This window comes from Corvus moneduloides, chromosome 17 (genome assembly GCF_009650955.1).
Source record: "Corvus moneduloides isolate bCorMon1 chromosome 17, bCorMon1.pri, whole genome shotgun sequence".
Taxonomy (NCBI): Eukaryota; Metazoa; Chordata; class Aves; order Passeriformes; family Corvidae; genus Corvus; species Corvus moneduloides.
Genome location: NC_045492.1, coordinates 8939193 through 8963044, shown reverse-complemented (window position 1 = coordinate 8963044; position 23852 = coordinate 8939193). Strand labels below are relative to the sequence as shown.

General features: G+C 51.1%; 1 protein-coding gene across 20 annotated transcripts in view; it reads right to left on the bottom strand.

The window, feature by feature from the left end:
• Positions 1-12506, bottom strand: part of KCNQ2 (potassium voltage-gated channel subfamily Q member 2) — a 74937-nt gene extending 62431 nt beyond the window's left edge. For all 20 annotated transcript variants that reach the window (XR_004243476.1, XM_032126794.1, XM_032126807.1 and 17 more), the window contains exon 1: positions 12185-12506. Coding sequence is in view for 19 of the 20 variants with exons in the window: in XM_032126794.1 (XP_031982685.1) it covers positions 12185-12480 (296 nt within the window). In the remaining variant the exon portion in view is untranslated. The remainder of the gene's footprint in view (positions 1-12184) is intronic.
• Between the last annotated feature and the right edge of the window lie 11346 nt (positions 12507-23852).

The window sequence follows — 23852 nt, the reverse complement described above, 5'->3', positions numbered from 1 at the left end:
ATATTTAATAATTCAAAACCTAGGAAGGCCTGATGGGACAAGGATACATCCTGAAGGCTCCTTGTCTGTATGGGAAATGGTTATTGCAGCTGGAGGAGGGAGAGGCTAGGGTTACAGCCTGGGGAGAAGGGATGCTGGATTTTTATGCTGCAGGCATCCTGTGTCACTGAATTCCTCTGTACCTCAGCTCCCAGCTGGAAAAGGGGGTGATGATTCCCCCCAGCACACAGAGGCACACCTGAGGTTAATCCCAGGTCTAGCTCAAGATACGTCCATGACCCTCAGCAAGCAATAAATCATTCTGGAGTAGCACAAAGCCTGGCACAAAAACCACTGCAAAGCACACCAGCAACCAGGGCTCACGTGGACCAGAGCCAACACAGCATCTTAAGCGACAGCACAAAGCCACCCGGGAGCGCACAGGAGCAGTGTCCTCCAGCACATGACCCCAGGCCATGCCCAGCACCACAGCCAAGGGATTGGTTCTCCCCTAGGTAAGAGCTCAAGGCAGTTGCAACAGTCTTAAACCCCTCTCCCGGATGCTGACTTGGCTCCGGAGCCAGCGGCAGCAGCCGGTGCGGAGCCCGCGAGCAGACGCCGCAGCACGAATCCCCCACCAGGGCATCCTGCTCCTGCCAGAGCCGGGCAGGAGTCACCTTCACTCGGTAGCATCGGAGCCAGATCTCCCTGGCGACTCATCAGCCGGCTCCGAGATATGCTCGGGCTGTCTGGGAATTATGTCAGCGGGCACTGTAAATATCCAATGGCCCTTTTATGATCCCGCACGCTCCTGCTACCTCCCGCTTGGCTCGGAGCCGCGTGCGTGCTCTGTGCTGTGTGCTCAGGACACCAACAGTGATACAAAGCAATGAATGGATAACAGCCAGGTAGTATTTGGAGTCACAGCATCCTCAGCCTGCTGCTAAACCAAAGCAGGAGCAGCTCCATCCTGGTTGTGTAACCCAGCCTCACAGGACATTCCCCATAATTAGAGGGCCTTTCCCTGCAGTCCCATGGGGGCCATATGCTGCACTCGTGAAAGGATGCTCAGAGCTGAGCTTCCTCTCCAGCACATATTTTCAGTCTTCCCTAGAAACAGCAAAGAGCAAGAGGAAGCAGGAAGGAGGGAAAAAAAAAGTTTAATTAATCTTCGTTTAATTTCTGCCGTCTTTTAGCAAATGGAAAAGAAGTGAGCGAGCCCATCAGGCCTGTGGTGCTTCCCTGGGCTTTACCAGCCCTTGCTTTTCCCAGATGAGATGCACATCCCACCAGGCCACTGCAGCCAGCAGGGAATGCCATCGCAGGGTCAGTCTTGACTCCAGCCACTCTTCCCAACACATCCCACAGGGATGTGGCTGCAGGGCAGATGGGCTTCCCCAGAAACAGATGGAGAGGCAATTCATTACCTTCATGAATTTCTCCATGGAGGTTCAGCTTTTTCTCTAGCGCAGGGTGGGGTTTGGGCAGGTGCTTCCTGCCAAACGCACACCCACAGGCGGCTGCTTGCAAAGATGGGCAGCAAAAATGGCAGGTTCGATGGAGGTGCTCCCCAGGTGCCCGAGTTCTTGCACATGCATGGATCAAGTCCAGGCAAGATCTAACCCTGAATTATTAGCAGGTCTCCTAGGTCTGGCTATTCCAAAGCTTGAGTGGAAACCTGAGATTGGGATGTGTCCCACCTATTTGAGATATTTACATTCCCAGCTCCTGGTAAAACATGTAAGATAGAAACAACTTTAGAGTCCCATTCCCTTGTCTTATTCAGACACTTTCCCTATAATTGCAACCTCAAATTATTCCCCCCATACTAAGACTAAAACCGTCACCAATTTAAAACCAAGTTTCATACCTACATGGTGTTATCTAAACTGACAAAGGACAGGATTAGGTTAGATATTAGGAAGAAATTCTTCCCTGTGAGGGTGGGGAGGCCCTGGCACAGGGTGCCCAGAGAAGCTGTGGCTGCCCCATCCCTGGAAGTGTCCAAGGCCAGGTTGGATGGGGCTTGGAGCAACCTGGGATAGTGGAAGGTGTCCCTGCCCATGGCAGGGGGGTGGAATGAGATGAGCTTTAAGGTCCCTTCCAACCCAATTCTATGATTCTATTTATCCCATTAATCTACTGATTCCCTTGCTAAGCCCCAGCAGCTCTCTCTGTGTCATTTAACATGACTTGAGATGCTCCCACCAGCCACAACTGCCTCGGGGGAGCACAGGCTCTGGGCCTGGAGGGGCAGCTCAGAGAAGGTTTTGAATTACATCTGTTTTCTGTTGCAGAAAAGAAAAACATCATCAGCTACACAAGGCCAGTGCAGAAATTCTTCCTATCCCATCATTAGCTGGCACGGTAAGTGAGAAGCTGCTAATTAAGAATAGCATTAAAAACATCTAGATGTTATAAGAAGAAAATGTGGCAAAGAAGAAAAATTCAGTGCAAAATTCTGATAAATTACAGACAAAGAGCTCAGGAAATTCTCCTTCTGTCTAAGTCTTTTCCCTTCCTTACAGGAATAGCCATAACTAAGAAAAAGACCATGACAGAGATGTGTGTCCCCTACCCACAAGAACCAAACCACGAGATCACATTAACCAAGTTTCTTTAGTGCTGATACGGATTAAATGCTTCGTTCCCTCAGGCTATGGAGACACAGCCCTCATGAAGTGCCAGCAATTGAGTTCAAGACATAACGACATGAGGACTTGTCCCTCTGGCTCAGGGTGATGCTTAATTGGGTGTGAAGTCAGCTTTTGGATGAACACTGCCATTAGCATGCTGGCTTCTGTGCATCTCCCAGAGAGGTGCTCTGTGAGGGGCTCTCCTTCCCCCCCAAATTCACAGCAGGGCAGCTTTCTGCAGCCATGGGCTGTGTCTGAAAAGGCCCATCCAGGGAAAAATGACCCAATGAAATTCCTGCACTGGCTTTGTCTCAGAGGAGCCCATCCACCTTAGCCCATGGCACCTCCAGTCCCTGCTCTAATACCAACGGAGACTGTTACAGACACTCACCTCATCTCTCCTTCTCCCACTGATCAAAAACCCAACAGCACCAGCAAAGCAACCTCTGGGGGAAAAAGACGGTACAAATCCCACCTCCCCCTCAGCCATGAGCCACTGCAGAGCAAGAGCTTCCCCTGGACAAGGACAGCCATTGTGCTGGGTCCCCACAAGAGGTCCCAGCAGCTCCACACCCCAAGATGGACAAACATCCCATGCAAGCTCCTACCCATGCTCCAGACGGCCATGCTCCTTCAGCCAGGAGAGATGGGATCAGCAGCACCGATCTTCCAAAGGATGGAGCCAGTTTGAGGGTTGGTTTTGTTGCTCATTCAAGCCTGGAGTCTTTATATAGTGTCAGGGCAGGATCCAAAAGCGGAAGAGAGACACCCACTCCCAGGGAGTGTAACACACACACTGAAATAAATAGCTCCCTGCCTAAGGGGATGACTCAGGAATCTCACTAGTCCTTAAAGCACAAATCACTGCTAATAAACCCCAGCAAACTTGGAGGAAGGCCTAGCAAGAGGTCAGCTGGGCAAGACTTGGCATTTCCAGCCTTGCCAGGCATAAAGGAAGAGGAAGGATGAGTAACCACTGAAAAATAACAATGTCCAGCATTGAAGCAATGGTCACACCAGCCTAAGCCCTGCCTGCAGTCTACCTGCCTCCAGAGCACTGAGTAGTCCTTGTTACTGGGGAGATGTTTTAGTTTTTACTGCCCCTCCTGGAAGCACTCAGGCTTAGCCACCATATGGCTTGAAGTGGCAGGAGGCAACAGAGCCTCACTCCCTGTTTGTCCAGCTATAATATACAGATATTTATATTTACTTCTTTTGCTCTCCTCTTGAGTGAAAGATGGAGTGCTCTTACATTCCTTATTATGTTCTTCAGATCAGGTAACAAACCTCCCAGCAAGCATAAACTCAATTGATGGCCACTTGGAGACTCTGAGTTGAGCACAAACCCATAAACATGCAGGAGAACGTCTCCCAGAGCTGTCATTTCGCTGCCACATGTAACACTCCAACAGGACAAAGTCAATAGGACCCATTCACAGCCCTCGACGTGCTGCATCTGTAATGAACAGCCAGATCACAGCAAAGCGTCCCTCTGTAGGTGGTCCATGTCATTGGGAAGATGCCACCTTCATCCTCTCAGCCCAACGTTAGCCCTGCTGAGGTTCTCAGACCACAGGTTGGCCAAAGCCAACCCCACCTTCCTCTGCAAACCCAAGGAGCCCAGACAGAAACCAACCAACAATCAAAAAGCAAATCAGGCGACAGGAAATGTTGTTAAAAAGAGAAGGGGAGCAAAGAGAACATCTACCAGCAATGCTCCAACAGCTATTTTACACCTTTTCTGTGTCTTGACTGCTCAATACACCGTCTTTCAGCAGGGACTGGCTCTTTTTGACTTGATGGACAGAACAGAAGCTTGTAGACTTCTACTCCCTTTAGGGGTGCTTGTACACTGCTGTAATATTAATAGAACAATCTTTTCCCCTTTCTATTCATTTTAACTATTCTTTGACTGTTTTTTTCTTTTTCCTTTGCACCCCATATCAGTTTTTCCCACCACATCAACCCAAATCTGCAAGAAACAGACACTGCAGGTACCCAAACACAACCCACTGCCCTCACACAAGAGACACACGAGGGGTACACAAGCCACCCTTGAGTCAGGATTTCTGAGAGTTTATTTTTTTCCTGGGCATCATGATAACTTCATGGAGAGTGACAGGCTCGCTGTGGGAGCAGCGTTAGGAGTGCCTGCCCTGCTGTGCTCATCCCTTGCAGTGCGTGACAGCAGCTCCGCTGCCACCCCAGCCCTAATTTGCTCCCATACTGTCACCTCCCCAGGGCTGGCAGAGCTCTAAACGAGAGAGCAGGACTGCCACGGAGATCAGGGTTTGTTTACAAATGAGGAATTTGTGAATGCCTGGGAAAGACCCTCCCGAAGGCAAGATCTGTCCTGAAGAGACCAAGCACCAGCCATGATGGACTGCCAGGAAGTTCAGATGAAGAGCAGTTGCCTCCTAACCCAGTCATTCCCTCTGCCTTTGCCTGTCCTCTCATTTCTTTCCCTGTCCCACCCTCCCGTGGGAGGCAGCAAAAAAAGGAGGACCCCTGAATGAAGATGGCAACTGGGCACTTCCCTCTGAAACACAACTGGAGCTGCTTAGGAACTACAACCAGTGTCAATAAGGATTGATTACTTCTGATTTCTCCCAGTCTTGTGTTGCAGATCACAAGAGTTGATCGGGGTTTGCTATGAAAGTTCCATTCTCCAAGGTGGATCTCAGATCCAGGTCATCCCATTTCAGTGTGGATCAGCTTCATCTCTCCCATTCACCTTACCTGGTGGGGTGTCCACAGTGTAGTTCTGGCTTTGAACACGCCAGTTCCCACAGGCTGTGGCAGGAGATGGGAGATGCCTCAACTCACTCCTGTTTTTCAGTTTGAAATCCTGCCAGGCTCTGTCTTCTCTCCTCCTTGCCTGGACTGGTCCCACCCAACTCTCACTGAGGTGCGCAAGGGAATTTCAGCTCCCTCTGCCATCAACAGAGAGAAATGGACACCTCCACATGGCAAACCTGCCCACCTAAGCCTGTACTGAGGCTCCTGTGGGATTTCCACGAGGAAACCAGCATGTATCTGAGTGTCACCACATTCACAATGAAAGCCCACTACGCCTTAAACATCTGGACGTTATAGGTCCCAAGACAAATCAAGTGACTGCTCAGTTACAGAGCTTGCACCCAGCAGTCCCAGTGACTCTGATGTAGCTTTAAATCACCGCCCTACAGCAGCAAGAGCAAGAGGTGAGAAGATTCCAGAGGTTTTCTTGCTTCCTCTCTCGCAAAAGTCTGCTTTTGACATCCAATCCACTCAAAAAAAAAATCACTGGATGGATGCTCACCAACACCAAAACTTTTCCACACATCTAAAAAGCACATTAAGAGGCTGGAGCGATGCCAGAGAGAGACCAGAGAGTTCTGCAGGAACTCTCTGCTTTTGCTCATCTACTGGCAGTTATACAGCCAAGAAGCCCCGAGGCTGTAATGAAGCAGCTCTTGCCATCCCAGCCAGTGCCTTGTGTGAGATACTCCCCATCAAACACTGAGTAATTATTTCAGTGCCTCACAATAAATGCACACGACGCCCCCAAGACACCTCTGCTGTCAGTGTCACAGGAGGCTGCGTTTGCAGCTCACCCAGGATAAGGCCACAAGAACCACGTGGGGAGCCGAGGTCACCACAGCTTCAGGAACTGAGGAAGTTCACACGACTTGCTCATCACACAGCTCGCTCTTACTGGGAGAAAAGATTTACATTGAAATTTACATTGGTCTACTCCTGCAGTCCTGGTGGAATCATCTTTTGTCACAGGTGACTGTCAGAACAGCCCAAGTCTTTTTGTCTTGTAACCTGATTAGGAGGCATTTAAATATATGGTGGTGAAGGACCCAGCACCCACCGTCCTTCTGTGCTCCCTGGTTTTGCCATCATGTGCTCACCCTTCAAGTACATCTAAATACACTCTAAATGCATTCTAAATACAGCCATGAAACCCAGTTCAGACCAACACAACAGTCTGGCTTTGCAATGTGGTTCCTTTAGGATCATGGGGGGATAAAAATCACCGCATTACTCTAAAGAAATGTGTAGCTCAGTGTTGGAGACTCCTCTCTTTGATATACAGGGCCATCACACCAACAGGGACAGGCCATTAACCCTTTGTAGGAACCACTCAGCTCTACCATATCTGTTCTAGAGGAGATTCCATGGCAGGAAAAGGGACTGGCACATCTCCTTGTCACCACTATTTAAAGAATAATCTGTTCTTCTGGAACTAAGAAACCAACTGAGCATTTGGGCTACCTTAAAAAGGGTTATACAGGGCTAAGTGTTTGCTACTTAACTCCCAGAAGCCAAACACTAAATTCACATGCTTTGTATCCTTGTGAGCACCATTGATGCCTGGCAGGCAAATCCTCTGCCCTGCTCACCCTGCCTTGCCAAAGGAATGACACCGTGTCTCACCCTGTCATCCCTTCCTTCTGCTGAAATGCAAAAAAAACCAAATCAAGAAACCTGATTTTTTTTTTTTTACCATATCTCTTTGAGCTATGCCCATCTTCCCTTTAGTACAGGATTTGGGGCTTGCCTTTTGGGTTATTCCTTTCTTTTATACATCGAGCCATAGTGAGACTCATCTAGTTGAGGTGTGTTGCAGCACAAAGAGGAGGTCGCCCAGGGGATCAGCTTGTTTTTCATTTACTTAATGTCAGTGTGGGGCGAATGTGATGGCTGGAACGTGACACATTAAAGCGACTGTAATCAGGTTGCTCCCACCAAGCTCTGAGTAAGCAGCTGGAGAGGAGCTCGTGAGGCATCCCACAGGGAAGGTCCCCGGGTCCCTGGGGTGGACACGACCCCACAGCTCAGGGCAGCAGCACTGGAGGTGAGAGCCCAGCAGGTCCATTAAGATCAGCACCTGTGGGAGATCTGTACTGGCCCCTTCATCCCGCTCAACCTGGAGGGGGGAAGGAGAAGCCAGGAGAGGTCCCTGTACGTCGCTGGTGGATGGGCTGAGTCTGGTGGCATCATACCTGCCCACAACAACCCTGGCTGTGGGTGAGGGCTGCCCATGAACCACCACTCCTCAGGGCTTGGGGATGGACAATCGAGACTGTCAGACCACATTTACCCCGAATTCTGATGTAAGAGATTATCTGGGAACGGATCTATGTGAAATAACCATGCTTTTATCAGTTCTGAGGAGTGAAAGGGGTCACAAAAAAGGCCACTTCTGCAAAGAAAAACCTGGAACTCCAGGGAAGCACCTCATCCACTCTCCATGCTCCCCCCCGTGCCAGCCATGGCCATGCCAGGATGCAGGCAGGACACTGGAGAGAGAGGTGGCTTGTCTGGGTGAAAAGGGAAGAACAAATGGGATGGAGATGGTACAAGGAAATTTTAATAGAATTAGACAGGGAGGAAATGTTCCTCCTTATTATAATTTAAGTCCATGCACTTGCTTAATTAACTAAATGTATGGTGCACAGTATGCAGATGAAAAATGCACCCAAACTATTTTTAACACAGTTAAAGAGACGCATTAGGGTTGTAAATTCTAAGTAGGAAACGCAAGAATTGTGTTGGTTCCTGAGCATGCAGCTTTAAAAGTGCCTGAATCCAGGCTGTTTTCGTGCCACTGCTCCAAAAGCTGCCCCTTCATCACCTCAGGGACCCAACATGAGCAGCTCACCCAGGGATCAGCAAATGTGTCTCCAGACACCTCAGACCATGGGGATGCCCAGTGCAAGTACATTGCTAAGGCTGGCACAGAACAGTCATCCCTCCTGAAATAAGTTGGCAGGTAGGGACAAAAATCACTTTCAAGTATTACAGCCCTTCCTGAGCACAGGGCAGGCTACAGAAACCAAGCCAAAAGGACTAGAAGGGAAAAAAAAATTATTCAGAGTAATAAAATGGAAAAATTTTGGAAGCCAAATGCCCACATGTACAGAGAGCTACCCTGAGATCGAAGTGCTGTTGCACCCCTCAAAAAGCCTGACCTGCTCTTTAAACACAGCTCAACTTTTCAAGTTTCAGCTCAGCCTTGAACAGAATGAAGCCATGTGCTGCATTGTTAAGGATCTGCCAAAAAACAAAACAAAAAAAACCCCAAAAAACAACAACAACAAAAAAAAAAACCCCATGGGGAGGAATAGAAAGATGTTGAGAGAAATATCAGAAGAAGGTGAGAGATAAGGGAGGCTCAGACCTCTGGGAGCCAGAGAGCACCTCTAGCTACACTCAAAAACAGGGCCCACCAGGCTCAGCTGTCCATGGGGTTGTGCAAAATATATCGTATATATCATACACACAGCTCCCAAGAGCAGGTCACCCAGTTGTGTCAGTGTAGGAAGAGCTATTAAGCACAAAAATGAATCATGACACAGAAATATAAAACCGTGCTTTTGCTCACAGAGGTAACGGCGCTTTTAGAGAGGCAAGATCTGAGATGAGACCGGGGTTGGGGGAGTGAGAGCTTCCCTGGTTTGAATTTCCCTGATTTCTTATGCATGAAATGCTGTGAAAGGGGATGATCGACAGCAGGAAGAGGTGGGGAATGAAATCAGATGGATTCGATCTAGGATGCAGCACTGGAAATAAATGCAACCTGCACAGGCATCTCAAGGCAGAGCATCAGTGGCCCGGTGCAGAACCAGCCTGGGCCTCTGCAGGCAGGAATTTAGCAGAGGTACTTACCCAGAGGCACCTCTCATATTTCTTGAAACATCTCCACACTGGGAGAGTCCCAGTAGTTTTTGTCTTGGCTTTGGATGCAGGGAGCTGCCTGAGCAGCCCCGGAGCAGCTCCATGCCTGGAAAGGCAGCTGAGTCTGTGAGCATCTCTATGAGCTAAACCCCAGCCTTGCAGCATCACAAACTCATGCACACTGGAAATAAATCTCCATGCAAGAAAGTCCCTGTGAGCAGCAGGAGCAGGGAAATAGCGGTGCTGGTAGTAGGGGGGGGCTGACTGAGCCCAAGACAGTGGCAGGACAGGGCATTCTCATCCACAGTCTTCTTCAGGACTGCCATTCCTGCAGGATGAGGGCTAAAGGTGATTCTGTGCTCCAGGCTTTGGCACAAAATGGGGTTTGGGGTTTGGGGCAGGAGGAGACAGAGTGACCCCAGTAGCACAGGTAGGGCACTGCACTGGTTATCGGGACATAGAAATGGCTCCAGCTCTTCCACACAAACTTTGTGACCTTGAGGCAATCTTGTCATCCTCCCACATCTTTGAATAAGCTTTTTATCTGTCCTGTCTGCATTACTGACTTCCAGTTACAAAACCCATTCCAACACCCACAGACCTGGCACAGGCCACACTACACTCACCCGGGCAGCAAGGGGGGATAACTGATGCAGGAGCTTATCCTGGTAACTTTGTGTGAAGTTTCCCATATCCTTCAGCTCTCCAAACACTGTATCAGCAAACTGCCAAGGCTAAACCTATCATGTGTATGGTACAGGACACGGGAGTCCATAGAACTTCCCAATGCACTGTAAAAAAATAATCATATCACTGCCACTTCACAGACGTTGGTGCAATTACCACTTCAGCCCTGAATTCAGCCTCCATTTCCCAGCAGGTACGTGAGGGGTGGGGGCAGAGGCTGGTTTTGCATGGCTCCCTGTGGTGTCACAGCGGATACAAGTGGAGTCACAAGCCCAGAACAAATGCAGGTACTTGGGCTGGGGGGGATGCAGCTACATGGTGAGAGCCAGGGGGCACTGGGAACAGCCTGGCACTGGGAACAGGGCAGTTTAGGGTGACCCTACTCCTGCCCTGGGAGCATTCCTGGCTGCCCAAGCAAACCCCGCCGCAGAGAGCCAAACAGGTCAGAAGTTAAGACAGAGCAGCTGAAGAAGCCAAAGATGTATGTAAAGCCCTCACGGACAAGCTTCACCTTCTGCTTGACATTCGGCTTTCAGCCCCTTCCATCTCTGTCACTGTCACCCCAGCATCCCCAGCTGGGGTCTCACCTGCATTTAATGCTGCACACAACATCCCCACCCTCAGTGCACACACACAGGCAATAACCCAGCTCATAACGTGAACACTTGGCCCCTCCACATGGTTCTGGAAGATTTTGCGACACAAACCACCCACAACTCCAGAGGATGGATGGCAGCATGAAGGGTGCTCAGTATGCCCAGTGCTGGACTTCACACTCCTCATCGTAGCTGCAACTGAGCTCCACAGATGCTCTCTCTTCTCCTCTCCCATTTCCCTGGGGGGATGAGCTTCCCCAAGGACCCCAACTCGCTGCAGTGCTCAGCAAAGCTCCCCCTTCCACCCAGCCAGGATCTCCCCTCTCTGACTGGTCCCACCAACACCTCCAAGGAAGGCCTCATTGTACAAAATGGCTGAGGAGCAGAAAGCACATCCCAACTCCTTATCTTACAGCAGCATAACAGCAAAAGGATGGAGGGGGGAAAAAACCAGAAAAATCCCCAAAAATCCTTTTGCTATGGCTGGCAGAGGCCCTGGCCATGAGGAAAAACACAAAAACTAAACAAAAAAACCATTGGCACCAGGGTAGGAGCATCCCAGCCTGAGCCCAGGCCTGCGGAAGAGCCCAGTGGGACTGTGGAAAGTCCCAGAGGGAAGGGAGTTGCAGTAACACCGAGATTTATCTTGACCCTCCCTTCGCAATCCTGGGAACAACGGGAAGTCATCTGCTCTCCTATGCAGCAGTGCTTCAGAGATGGGAATCCTTCTGCCAAACGCGGGTCAGCGGGGCCATTTCTGCCCAAAACCCGGGTACCAGGGGGGAGATGTGCACCTAAGGGATGCTCCTTTGTTTACCGCTCGGCCGTACAGGCAGGGAGCCCCAGACACTGATTAGCATTTCTTTCTAGACACATCTCCCATTCAGACGCTTCCCACGGGGGACAAGAAATACCTCCATAACCCTGAGCAGAGCCCCAGAACCAACCCCAGACCCAAACCGACTGCAGCCAGCCAGAAGGCAAAGATGGGGCCGGGGAGGGAAGGATGCTGGGGGGTGGGGGGGAGGAGAGACGGTGCCTGAGCAGAGCTTTTTGTTCCTCTGCTCACAGCATTGCTATGGTGATTTCAAGCAAGACGGAGGAACAGTCGCTACCCATCACTCCCGCTGCTCCAGCCCCCTGCACCGACCGTATGAGCAGCCCCTTCCCCCGCAAGCAGGAGCGGGCAGGGGGCGACAGGGGCTCCTTGCATCGCACCTCTCCTGGGAGCCACCCGCCAGCTCTGCAGGGGCAGCTCCTTCCCCCCCGCCCCCTTCCCCGGATGGCCATCACCGCCCCGTCCCCGGGCACCGCCTGGGCTGGGGCGAGGGATGCGGGATGCGGGATTCGGGATGCGGGATGCAGCGGCGGCCCGGCCGGGCGGCCCGACTGCTCTGGGAGAGGATGGGGGGCAGCGGCTCAGCCGCCGCCCCCCGCAGCATCCCCCGGGGCTCCCCAACCAGCCCTGGCACCCGGCATCCCTTCCCCGCACCCGCTCTGCAGCTGGAGCATCCTTCCTCTCCGGCGCATTTGGGGGGCTGAGGGGATGGAGGAGGGCACACCGAACAGGGGGCGGGGGTCTCTGCCATCAGGTTTGCCCCCCACCCTTTTACTCACACGTATGCGTGGTAAATGAAAGCCCATCCCCGCGGTCTCTCCAGCACATTGTAGAGGAAATTCTGCAGCTTGCGGTAAAAAGCATTCCTTTTGGGGGGCTTCCCGCTGCCCGAGACCCCGGAGCGGGGCTTGCTGAGGATGCTGCCCCGCTTGGAGCTCTCGGAACCGGCGATGAGGAGCGCTCCGTCCCGGCTGGAGTCCGGGGCGCCCGGGTCCAGCCCCACGAAGCCCACCTTGAGCTTCTTCTCCGCGGCGGGCCCCGGGTAGACGCCTCCGTTGCGGGATTTCTGCACCATGGTGGCGGCGGGGGGCGGCGGGGCCGGGGGCGGCGGGGGGCTCCGGCGGGGGCTCCGCCCGCGCTCCCCGCCGCTGCTCCGCGCCCGGCGCAGCCGAAGCCGCAAGAGCCGCTGCAATCGGCTCCGCCAGCGCCGCCCCGCCGCCGCCCGCCCCCTTAACCCTTGGCATCCCCCGCCGGCAGCCGCCTCTCGCGCTGCCTCCACTCCCAAAAATCCGGGTTTGCCATTCCTCTCCCCCCAAAATTTAAAAAAAAGCGACTCCGGCCGCGCCCCTCAAGAAAATCAGGGTCTGGCATTGTTCCCCCAAATGTAGGTCCCTCCGAGAGCGGGCTCTGACATCCCACTCTCAGATCAGCATACAACATCTTCCCCCTGCCCCCAACCCAGTGTCCGCTCCCAAAACCAGGCTCTGTCACCCCCCTCAAAATCACCACGGGGAGGGCTCCTTCTGCACCCCCGGGAAGGGCTGGGCAGCACCCTGGGAGGGGATGCCCATCCCCGTGGTCCCACAGGCAGCGAGTGCAGACATTGCTGCAGCTTCACAGGAGGGACCCAATCCATGCCCCATGTTCATGAGCCCACTCGGCAACAGTCCTGCTCCACCTCTCACAAATCCCAGCGTGCAAAGTCATTCCCTTTCTCCATGCTTCCCGAAGGCCCAACCTATCATCTTGGAAGCCCAAATTCAGCTTCCTTCATGCACTGAAACCCCATCATGATGTGGTCACCAAGGGGTTCAGAAGCCAAACTCCCAGCATAGGAAGTCCATTTCCAGATGTGCTGACACAAATCAGCTCTTTAACACCCCAGTATTTATAGTCTAGTAGCACCATTTTTCCCCCTTACACCATGGCTGGATTCTGCCCCAAGGAATATTTCCTCCTGACACACCTTCACAGGACTCAGGAGAAGACAGGGAGACTGCAGAAGATATGACAGAGGTGCCTGCCCCACATAATTATCCTCCATGGAATGGGTTCTTAGCAGTTCAATGGGAAGACCTGCAATCAAATAAAATCAAGTCAAAGATCATCAGCTCCTTTCCAGTAACAGTTCTATCCCTTACAACCCAAAAAATCACAAGTGGTCTGTGAAGTGCACACCTCTGCATATTCTTCTTAAGTAAAACAAGGCTTCAGGACAAAACTTTTTGTATGTAAAATGAACTGCAAGCTCAGATAAGCTGCTCCTTTCATCACAAATACCTCCACACAATGTTAGTAGGGAAGCAGGAAAATGATGGCCCCGAGTTTTATGGCTGCAGGAGCCACCCAGGGCTGTGTTTAATTGGAAAACCAATCCTGCCAGTCTGTACTGTTACCAGCTTTTCCTGAAACTCATATTTAAATGAGAAAACCAACATAACCTTTTAGAGTACACTTCGCAAGTCCTGGCTTTTTGGTCCTCTCCTAATTCCTCAGGAGGATCCCAGTGAGAACTAATGGATGAGAGGAGCACTGAGATTAAAGCTGCTGCCTCTCACTGCCCAAACCCTGTCATGCACGTTGAGAGAAGAGCAAGCGTGGAGCAGCCCTACATTTTGTATGAACAGAACGTTTCCTGTGACCCATATTCTCTCCAACACATGGCTGAAAGAGAAGCCATCTCTGCAAGGCAGACAGAAAACTAAAGCTGGGTTAAATACTGGAAAAACAGATCAGCAAGTATGTCAGTGAATAAATTGCTCAATTCAATGAGGGGCCATTCTATTCATTATTTGTGAACACTTGTAAGATCATTAGTGTTCTTTAATAGGGTGGCCAATTACAAATGTGCCTGGCACTAATGTACAAAGTGCATTATTATAGATCCAGTGACGCAGACCCAAAGCAGGAAATATCCCCCTCCACAAAAAGGCCAACAACAAACAAAGGAAGCAATTTTCAATTAACAAATTCAAGATTACAAATAGTCTGTGAGCCCTAAAGAAGAATCTAAATTCAAGCGCTCATCTTTGCCTCATTAGTTGGCCATTTGCAGTGTCACACTGCAGCACAGCTTTGGGTATCCTGCATCTCTGAGACCACCAGAAATCGAGAGTGGGAAAGGTAAGGGGTGGGATCTCACCCTTTCCAAGGCATGGGGGAGCTGAGGAAAGGCACGGCGTGGTTGTAGGGACTGTCAGGGATTGTTGCTTTGCTTGGGAGGGAGGCAAATCCACAAAGACAAGCCTTGAGAGCAAGTGGCATCAAGGATTGCCTCCTTTTGTAATCAGAGTGGTCCTTGAGAGATGGAAAAGGCCTGAAATTGTGGATGAAGGCCTGTTCTAGCCTCACCCCTTCTTTCTTTTCACCTCGGACTCTTAGGGCATCTCTAACTCCATTTTTACACTATTGCATGGGTTGGCACCGCCAGCTGTAGTTGAGTGTTCAGAAACACATGGCTTTCCCCTTTCCAGCCCCACCTCCCACCCCACCAGCTCACAGGAGCTGTCCCTTGATCCAGTCTCCAGTGCCTGGCCAGCTGCAGCCCTGAGAGGAGCAGCAGTCTCTGGGAACAGCTGGGACACAAACACTTACTGAGCTGTGATGTCCTGCACGGAGCCTGCAGCAGGTAATTTCAGAGATGAAGTCACTTGTGTGCTACTTCTCCTGGGTGGCAGAAGACAAGACACAGCCATTAACACTGGGAATTAATGAGGTATATAAAAGCAGGAGTGGGAAGGTGCTTTTATCTGATCCAAGGACATTATGTCTCCACAAACAAACAGAATTACTGAGTCAGTCCTTTGCTTTCAACACTCGTGATGGCTTTAAAACACAAACACCATGGCAGATAGCTTAGACCCTGAAGGTAGGATGAAATCCATCAATCCATGTTAAGATGCAGAAAGTCCATGCTCTGTCCCCTGGCAATTGTTGAGCTGTAGTAAGAAATGACTGGTGTAAAAAATATGTAGAATGACTCCAGGGATAAATTTCTGCTTGAAACACTGAACGGGAGCCCTTTCTCCATCCCCACCCAGCTGGTGGTTTGTGTGAACTGTGCTACCCATAGCCTGGGTTTTATAACTCACAGCTCTCTCCCAGAGCTATTTTCAAACCCTAAAGCAGATGGCTTTACCTCCCCTCGTACAGGATGCTGCAACATCCCAGCAGCACTAACCTGCCAAGGGAAAAGACACGAACAGCTCGGTCTCTCTGCACCCAGTGTCCACCCATCTCGCTCTGCTTCAGCTCCCCCTCACCTCCCACCACCCCATCCTCTTCTCTGAGCAGGAAACAGCCCCAGAGAGCCCCTGTCTATTGATTATTCGTGTCTCTTCCCTGCTTGACTCTCCCCAACACATGCCAAATCAGTTTTGGCTTTGAAACCAGCAGCCCTGACCCAAGAGAGGTTGGTTCATACAAGGAACTCAACCTGGAAGGGGATGCTTCTCCAGCATAAGGTGCAGCCCTCAGAGAAAAAAATGCTGCAGGAAAGATAATTCACGTGCACAAATGGAGACAATTTAGATTTCTAAAGTACAGATTTCCAAAGGAGAGAGGTGAGTGTGACATTTCTGGCTAGAATAGAAGGCAATGCTCAGCCAAAGCTTCCACATTTTGGAGGGGGAGATGTGGGCAGAGCTGCAGAGGGTTGGCACGGTGGTGAGGACACTGGTGCAGAAGGATCACCTCGAGAGCAAGAGGGCTCAAACTGGGCAGAGAGCAAAGGCTGCTCTTGGCAATCAGTCACGACCATAGTATCGCCACTGATTTTTTTTTGACTTTTTTTTTAATCACCTGAAATGAAGATGCACCAGATGGTTTTCCAGTTCAAATCAAATCTGACAGTCATCGGTTTCAATGCTAATTAAGTTTCTATCAATTTTCATTAAAAGCCTTGATAGACAGAGGCTCCCCAATGTCTCCTTCTTCCCCCTCCAAAGGGGATTTTGCAGTGCTTTCTCATCTTTACCAGGCACAGGAAAAGGTACCCATGAGGAGGCCACCCCTCCCAGTCACTAAAAAAATCCTCAATCAGAATTTACAAGCAACATGCTGATAAGAAGAAGCCAGGCTCCCTTCATCCTGCTGCTGACAGAGCTGCTTATTTTATATTACATATTTATTGGATGCAAAATTTCTGTGCCACCATCCATCTTCCTGCCCTGTTCTCAGACAGCACTGACCTCGTTGGAGGCTGCTCCAGAAAAACCCACGACAAATCCTGCTATATGAGATCAGCTTGAGCTGCAGCTGGAAGCGTCTGACTGTATGAACAGAAATCTCCCTGAGTTACACTGAACTGACTTAGGAGACACACACACTCCATTCTTAACTAGAAATTTATATTCCTCCTTTCTAAGGGTGATTAAAATTGCTGCGATCTAAATATTAATTTGTGCTGTGGAGGTCTGACAGTAAAGAAAACCAGTTTCTGGAAAGAACATCTACTTGACTGGGCATGTGGAAGGAGAAACAAGTGGAAAAAAATCCAACTTAAGGTGAATTCTCTTGAGTTAAATTGTGTTGCTCTCAGAGCACCCACAAAGCATAAAATAAGTCACGGAGGGACCAGCACCCAGCCCATTTCCCTGTCACCTTTTGACTGCTCTGCTTCTGCTCTGCTCAGCTGCCACAAACCCTTCTGGCAAATTCCCCACTGGCCAGGTCTCCTTCCCCATCTCTACTCTCCATTGCCCCAATTGCTTCTGTCATTGCCCTCCAGCTCCATCTCCTGCCCTCGCCTCCTTTGGGACCACGTGTAATTCCCTTTCTTCATTTATGCTGTTACCTTGAAGGTATTTTTAGCCCGTGACCACAGTTGCCCCTGAGCCTTCCTTTTCCCAGACTCTGTAAATTTAGCTCTCTTAGTCATCCCTCACATCTCCCAGTGCTCACATTGTTCCTCCTGACCTCCTTGGGTTTTTGCCTCTTCCTGCACCCACAAGGACCAAAGCCACACCATCAAATATCCATCACCTCAGTGCTCTTAGCCCTCATTCCCCATGACAGGGCCACTCCAGGACCTCCTCCCACACCCTGATGGCCACCACAAGCTCCTTGGGGATGACCACTCAGAGATGGAGAAGATTTCCCACCAGCAGCCCCCTTCCCGTGTCTCCAAACCAGCGCTGGGCTCTCCACAATACCCAATTTACAGCAACAAAACTAAACTTGGTCTCATCTAGGAGCTCTTCCAGCATTGCCTGGTTTCAGGAGCTTGGAACCCAGCTAAGGACTGGCTCTGCTCCCAGTAAAGCACCTCCCAGAACCATAACTGCATCCTGGCTGGGACTCAGTCCCATAAAGCCCATTAGGTGCTTTGTTCCCATTCAAGCACCTGCCTCCCACCAGCTTCAAAGCTGAATCAAAACCTGCATGAATATTTAGGGACTGGAGGTTGTCATCCAAAAGAAACAAGCCCATACTGAAATAGCTGATTCTGACACATCATCTCTGCAAGGAGGGGCACATCAGATTGCTCTGTGCTTTATCCTGCCATGGAAGGGAAACCAGCTCAAATAAATGGGCTCCAAATGGTCCCAGGTGTCCTGGGCTGGGAGGGACCTTCTAGAGCCCAACCTTGGTAGGTGCTGGGGCATAAAAGGGGGGTTGGTGTATAGGGCACGAGATGCTGGGGCAGGATGTGAGGGGATTCCAGCCCTGTTGGGGTTACAGCCCTTGGGGAGCTGTGCTGGATCACAAGGGGTGTGTGAAAGAGATAATCCCATTGTATCTTGTCCCAGGGATGGGGTATTCCTTAGAGAAGAGCAGGGAAAGGGGGTACAAGGTGCTGGCTGGGAGGGTCCCTGCCAGCAGGAGGGGAGCAGCATGAGGAGATGCAAAAGCTCTAAACCTGCATGGTGAAAAAATTGTTTTCTTTTTTTGTTGCAAAAGCTTTTTTTTTTTTTCAATTTTTTTGTTTCTTACTGAAATGTCAAAATCTCCAGATGTGGCAAGTAAGAAAACCAAACCCAATTACTAAAATACTGAAAAGATTTAAGGCGAATTATTTTACCCCTTCATTATTGAGAGAGATTAAAAAAAACCCCTTCCAAATCTAAAAAAATCTGCTTTCCGTTTCTTCCATGTAATTTTTTTCCATTCCAAAAATGCTAAAGAAGGAATATTAGATTTTGATTTTAGTTAGGAGGGTTGCTTTTGATCCACGTTTCAGGTTAAAAAATTGAAGTGTTCTGTTGGGGAGCTGCCAGACAGACGCGGCTGTCTCCATGCTCCTGCTTCTGTCACAGCACACACCATGTGTCATCTGCAAAGAAAAACTCTTGAAGTAACTAAATTCGTAGTTTCCCTGCACCATGGGCTTTTGTTGCAGGCTGCCTTCAGTCTTTCAGCCTGGACACCTGGGAAATCAAAAGAACGTGAAAGGGCAAGGGTTTATGATTTATTTATCTTTAACCTGAGGTCTTTAGGTAAGCTGGTGTATGTGCATCTGCATCTCCCTTCTCTCCTTTAATAACTGCAGAGCTTTTGGGAAATTTTTATCTTCTCTATTAAAGATAGGGGGGACGTTTCAGATGGCTTTGAGTGAGAATATGTGATGAGAGAGAGGGCAGAAATCTCCTCACTGCGGGAAATGGTGATGCATGGGCACGATAATAATGGACATCAGAGAACCCACAGGACATTATTCAAAACATAAATCCATGTGAAAATGGACACCCCTGGTTCTACTGATCATGAAACTGCCTCTTTGTGGGCTCACTTTGGATCCTGTCTGGGAAGCACCTGCTAAACATCTCGGGATCTTGGTGCTGGGCAAAGCAGGATCAAGCACGTTGGGCACGTTCCCCCAGGCAAAAATGCGGGTGCTGTGCCTGCAGGGTGACATTTCCTCACTTCCAGCCTGATTTTCATGCAGCCCCTGCTTTGTTCTCGCAACTTTGTCTTGCTCACGCTGCTCCAAAGGCTGTTCCTGTCCTCTGGGCATCCGGACGCTCCGGCTGTGCCCTCAAAACCTCTCATTCAGCATCTCTGTGTGCTCGCCTGCGTGTGCAGGCAGAGCAAGGGAGGCAGCTTTAAAACTGAGCTGTGTCTGTAGCCTGACAGGAGCTGTCAGCTGGGCACAGCCCGGCTGCCCGGGCCACCCCGCGAGAGGGACTTCAGCCGCACCGGGAGACGCGCTCAGCCTCAGCCGCCCCTCCCTGTCCCCGCTCCCTGCACATCCCCCGTGGTCCCCGCGGAGATTTATGGGCGGGGAGGACACCAAAGCTATCGACCTGCGGCAGCGCTTCCCTCCCAGCCATCGCTCTAATGGGAACCGCTCGGAGCATCCGAGGGGCCGGTGCGGCCCCATAAATCACAGCCGCCTCCCGCCCGGCATGAGCCGCCCTCTCTTGTCACCGCAGTCCTTCAGGTCGGTGCTGGGGGAGAATTCCAGGCTGTGTCCCAGGAGCTGGCGCGCGTTGGAGAGGATCTTCCCATCCCGCTGATGTGTGAGAGGTGGCAGGGCTGGCACAGACACTCCTGTGTCCCCTGCACTGCCGCCCCACACCAAAACCCAGCTCAGAAACCCGCAGCTTGTGCGAAGTAACTGCTGTCACACCCATCACATCCCCACAAAGCTGATATCCGGGGATCCTCGTCTTCTCTTTCCCCTACTTGTACTCCCATCCCAAAGCCTGGCTGCTTCCAGACTCATCACTCTAGTGCTCGGCTGTGGCTGGCCGGGACTGCAGAGAACATTTAGCAGATATAAGGCACGAGAATAGTGCCAGACACGGGATGATTGCAAATCATTTAGACTAAGCAAAACCAGGCCATCCTAAATTTGTAGGCAGCAAAGGAGTGTTTGTGAGCAGAGATGAAATGAGTTATTTGAAGATGCTGCTGTACCTCTACGTAAAACATCGGAGTGGTGGCCAAACGCTACCCGAGGCAGAAGGGCGGGGTCTGGCCCGGAGCTGGACCCTGGGCTGTGCTACAGCTCCAGTTTCTCTTCAGCTCAGCAATATCTCTGCACAGGGTAGGGCACAGGCCAAGAGAAGGATGGGACGTGGTGCATTGCCCTGGCCAGAGCTGCTGCTTTGTGCTCCCTTGGCTGCAGATGCACCTGAAAATGTGGATCTCACACTGGGGGAATGTAGAGGGAGGTGGTTAAAGGAAATGAGTCAAAAACTCCCGGGTTTGCTCCTTGGCATGTTACGAAATGCCAGGGGGGAGAGGGGAGGGCCTGGTTTGCCACCCTCCTCTCTGAATTTGTACCTCTGGGGCCAAGGATGGCTGATGGACTTTGTGAAGGGGGTGTGATGGAAGCGGGATGGAGAGGTGAGACCCACCCAGGCATAGGATGTTCTCTGCCTTGATCAGCCTTTTGCCCCAACTTTTGGTCTGGCCCACCCTCTTTTCCTAAGAAGGTTTAGTCTGAGGCATTTGTGTCCAGCCCCAAGGAGGCTAAACCCAGGGAGAGCTCCTCATCCCCACTGGGCCAGGCACTGCCTAGGCTGTGGGGATGGCCCCAGCCCCATCTGCTCAGACCTGAGTGCCCAACGTTGTGTGGATCTGCTCAGAAAGAGGCCAAGCCCAGACATTTGGGCTGGAGAGCAGAGCAGAGGTGATTCACACCCACGCTGGATGGAGAGCTACCCACTGGCAGTGCAGCTTTGCAAGGTGGAATGTGCTGTGCAGCTTCCCAACGAGAGGAGAAGCACCTGCTGGGACACAAGGAAAGACATCGGTCAGTGACGAAGTCACTTTCTGAGGTCGTGTAGTCACTTTGTGCTGCATGTGCATCGTTCCCACCTCTACCACAGATGATTCAGCATCTCCATCTCCAGCAGGCGATGGCAGAACCCCCTTGGGTGATGTCCTCTGGGAATTCTGGGCTGAAGGGCACCTTGGCCTCCCTGGCAGTCAGTGACATTGACACCCAAGGCAGCAGAAACAGAATGGGAGGTCAGGAGATGCTCATTTGCTTTTCTCCCTTAGTGGGGTGTGTCTTCAAATGCTGTTGAAATGCTCCAGGTGCCACCAAGACTTTTGAGTCAGCAGGAGACAGGCAGGACCTCACTGCCTGCGTGGGGTTAGGGTTCAGCAAAATCTGGTGACAGATGACGGAGCCATGGGAGAGCAACTGCCCTGACTGGAGAGGTTTCCTGCACGCCAGTGACGTGTGGCCTGTGCCCCCTCTCTGCAGGGACCTGCCCAGACTGACAAGAGGTTGTGGCTGATGCTTTAACTCCGCTCCAAGTGCAGAAGGGCACCAGGCAGTTCGAATTCCCCCAGCTCAGCATCTGCAGCCTGGATTCCACTTGCAATCTTGCAAAAGCCTTATAAATTTTTTAGAGCAGCCCCAAATGCCTGCTGAGTCAGCCAATCAGCTCCAGTGGATTAAGAAAACTTACCTTAAATTATTAACAGCACACAGCCAGACACGAGGGTAGAGGTGGGAAAGAAGAAGTATTCATTCCTTCATCTCCGGTGGATGCCACAAGAGCAGCCAGCACCAGGCTGGGGTTTGGCAGAGGTGTCCATTCACACCTGAAGGATGGTCCCATTCCTGGGATCTTCCCTTCTCCATCAGAAACCCCCACCAAGGCATCAGTGCCATGCTGTGCACAGGCTGTGCTGCACCGTGGAGATTACGTCCCTTTGGGAAACTGGGTGCTGGTTCACATCCAGCCTCACACACCTCTCTCTTCTTCCCTCTTCTTCCAGGTCCTTTGGGTTCTCTTCTCTTGAAGAGCTGATCCCCAGCTGTACAGTGGAGCCCGCCCTGATGGTTTTTGACTTTCCTACAACCTCGAGTAATTTTCCTCCCACCAGTTTTTAATTTCAGGAAATACAATCACATTTGCAAACTCTGGTCCTCAATGCGTCTCCCCGGGCTGTTCTTTTTGCTTTGGACGTGCTGCCTTGCCAGGATCAGGGACGTGGGTCTGGATTTCCTCTGCTTGGCAGCTGTTCCAGGAGGACTTTGTCCCCGTTTCCACGAGATGGCACCGATGAGTCTGCGACGGGAAGCAGCCACCGCGACGCCTTCAGGGAGGACTGGGATGGAAAATGACTCCAAAACAATAAATGTTGCTATGAAAAAATGCCTCTGAGCTCTGGGTTGTGGGGTCCCAGCATGCCTGCCCCAGCATGCCTGCCCATGGCAGGGAGCAACTGGAGGAGAATTTGGTATTTTGAAATCCATCTCACCACCACAGCTCTATCACCTGCCATGGGTCACATACACCCACCTGCTCTGACACGGTGCTGATAGTTCCAAAACCAGCTTGAGCTCACTGCTCAAAATTTTTTGCCAAAATCCACCTGTGGTCCAGTTCAGGGGCCTGTTGGGTTGCTTATCATTTTGGTAGGATCCCAAAGTGGATCATGTCAAACTAAGGGCACCATTGCTTGTTTGCCTGCAAGCCCTGTGGGGCCAGGCAATGATTTGCACGTGGTGGGTTGTTGATCCAGTCCCAAAACACTGATCCAAAAGGGATTCAAACCCAAGGTTTGGCTGGAGGCAGGCTGTGGCTTCACTGATACTGCGTTGAGATGCCCAGGAATGCAGCATATTTTTCTTTTGGGAAAATGCTTATGCTTTGAAGTGGGTTTAAATCACAATATTTCTGTTAATTCTGTCTCGCTAAAGATCCTGACCCAAACCTCCCAAAATGGGGGACGCTGCTGCTACTGCTGAGATCTCACTTCAGGCACCATCTCTTCTTTCTGCTCCTGCAGATCACTTGGGGTGCCAACCCACACTTAAATGAGGCTGAAAATTTGGCCCTGCTCTGAGCCATGAGCAAGTCTGAGTTAAGTCCTCTGGCTTTATATTTTTTGCTTTTCTGCAGTTCCATCATTAATTACCTCACCACTTGTGCAGTGCTCCCAGAGTATCTTTCACAGCTCCCCTGGCATATTTCTATGGAAACGTAGCCGTGGTTTTGTCAAGCCTGTATTTGCTTTTAAAATAGCAGGAGAGGTGCAGACTTTGCTCCTGCTCTTCTCTGTCCCCCCCCCCTGACCCCACGGTGGTGCTCACTCCTGCTGTGCCAGCAGCTGGCTTCCATGGGGCACCAGGGAGCTGGAGGTTCCTGAACAGCATGGGAGGGATATTCCCACAGGAGTTCCTGTTGGTGCTGCTTTTAAGGATGCAGGAAAATCATGCACATGAGGATGTTCTCCTGCTTGCAAATACCCAGGAAGAGGCACAAGTTGTCTCAGGGAAAACACGCCTTGGGAACTGGGAAATGCAGGAGGAGCTGGAAGATGAGATTAAAGTATCAGTGGGAAAACAGCCTTCCCCCGTGGCTGTGCTGTGCCTCGCAGGGATCCCGAGATCCTCTTCCAATTTGTGGAATGCCAAGGACACAGCACTTCAGAGAGCCCAGTACTGCAAAGACCTTTGGCATCAAATTGGTTTCTGTGGATGAAGCTGGTGGATGTGGGGTGTGCGGAGAGGGGTGAGGAGCCTTGGTGGCCTGTGCA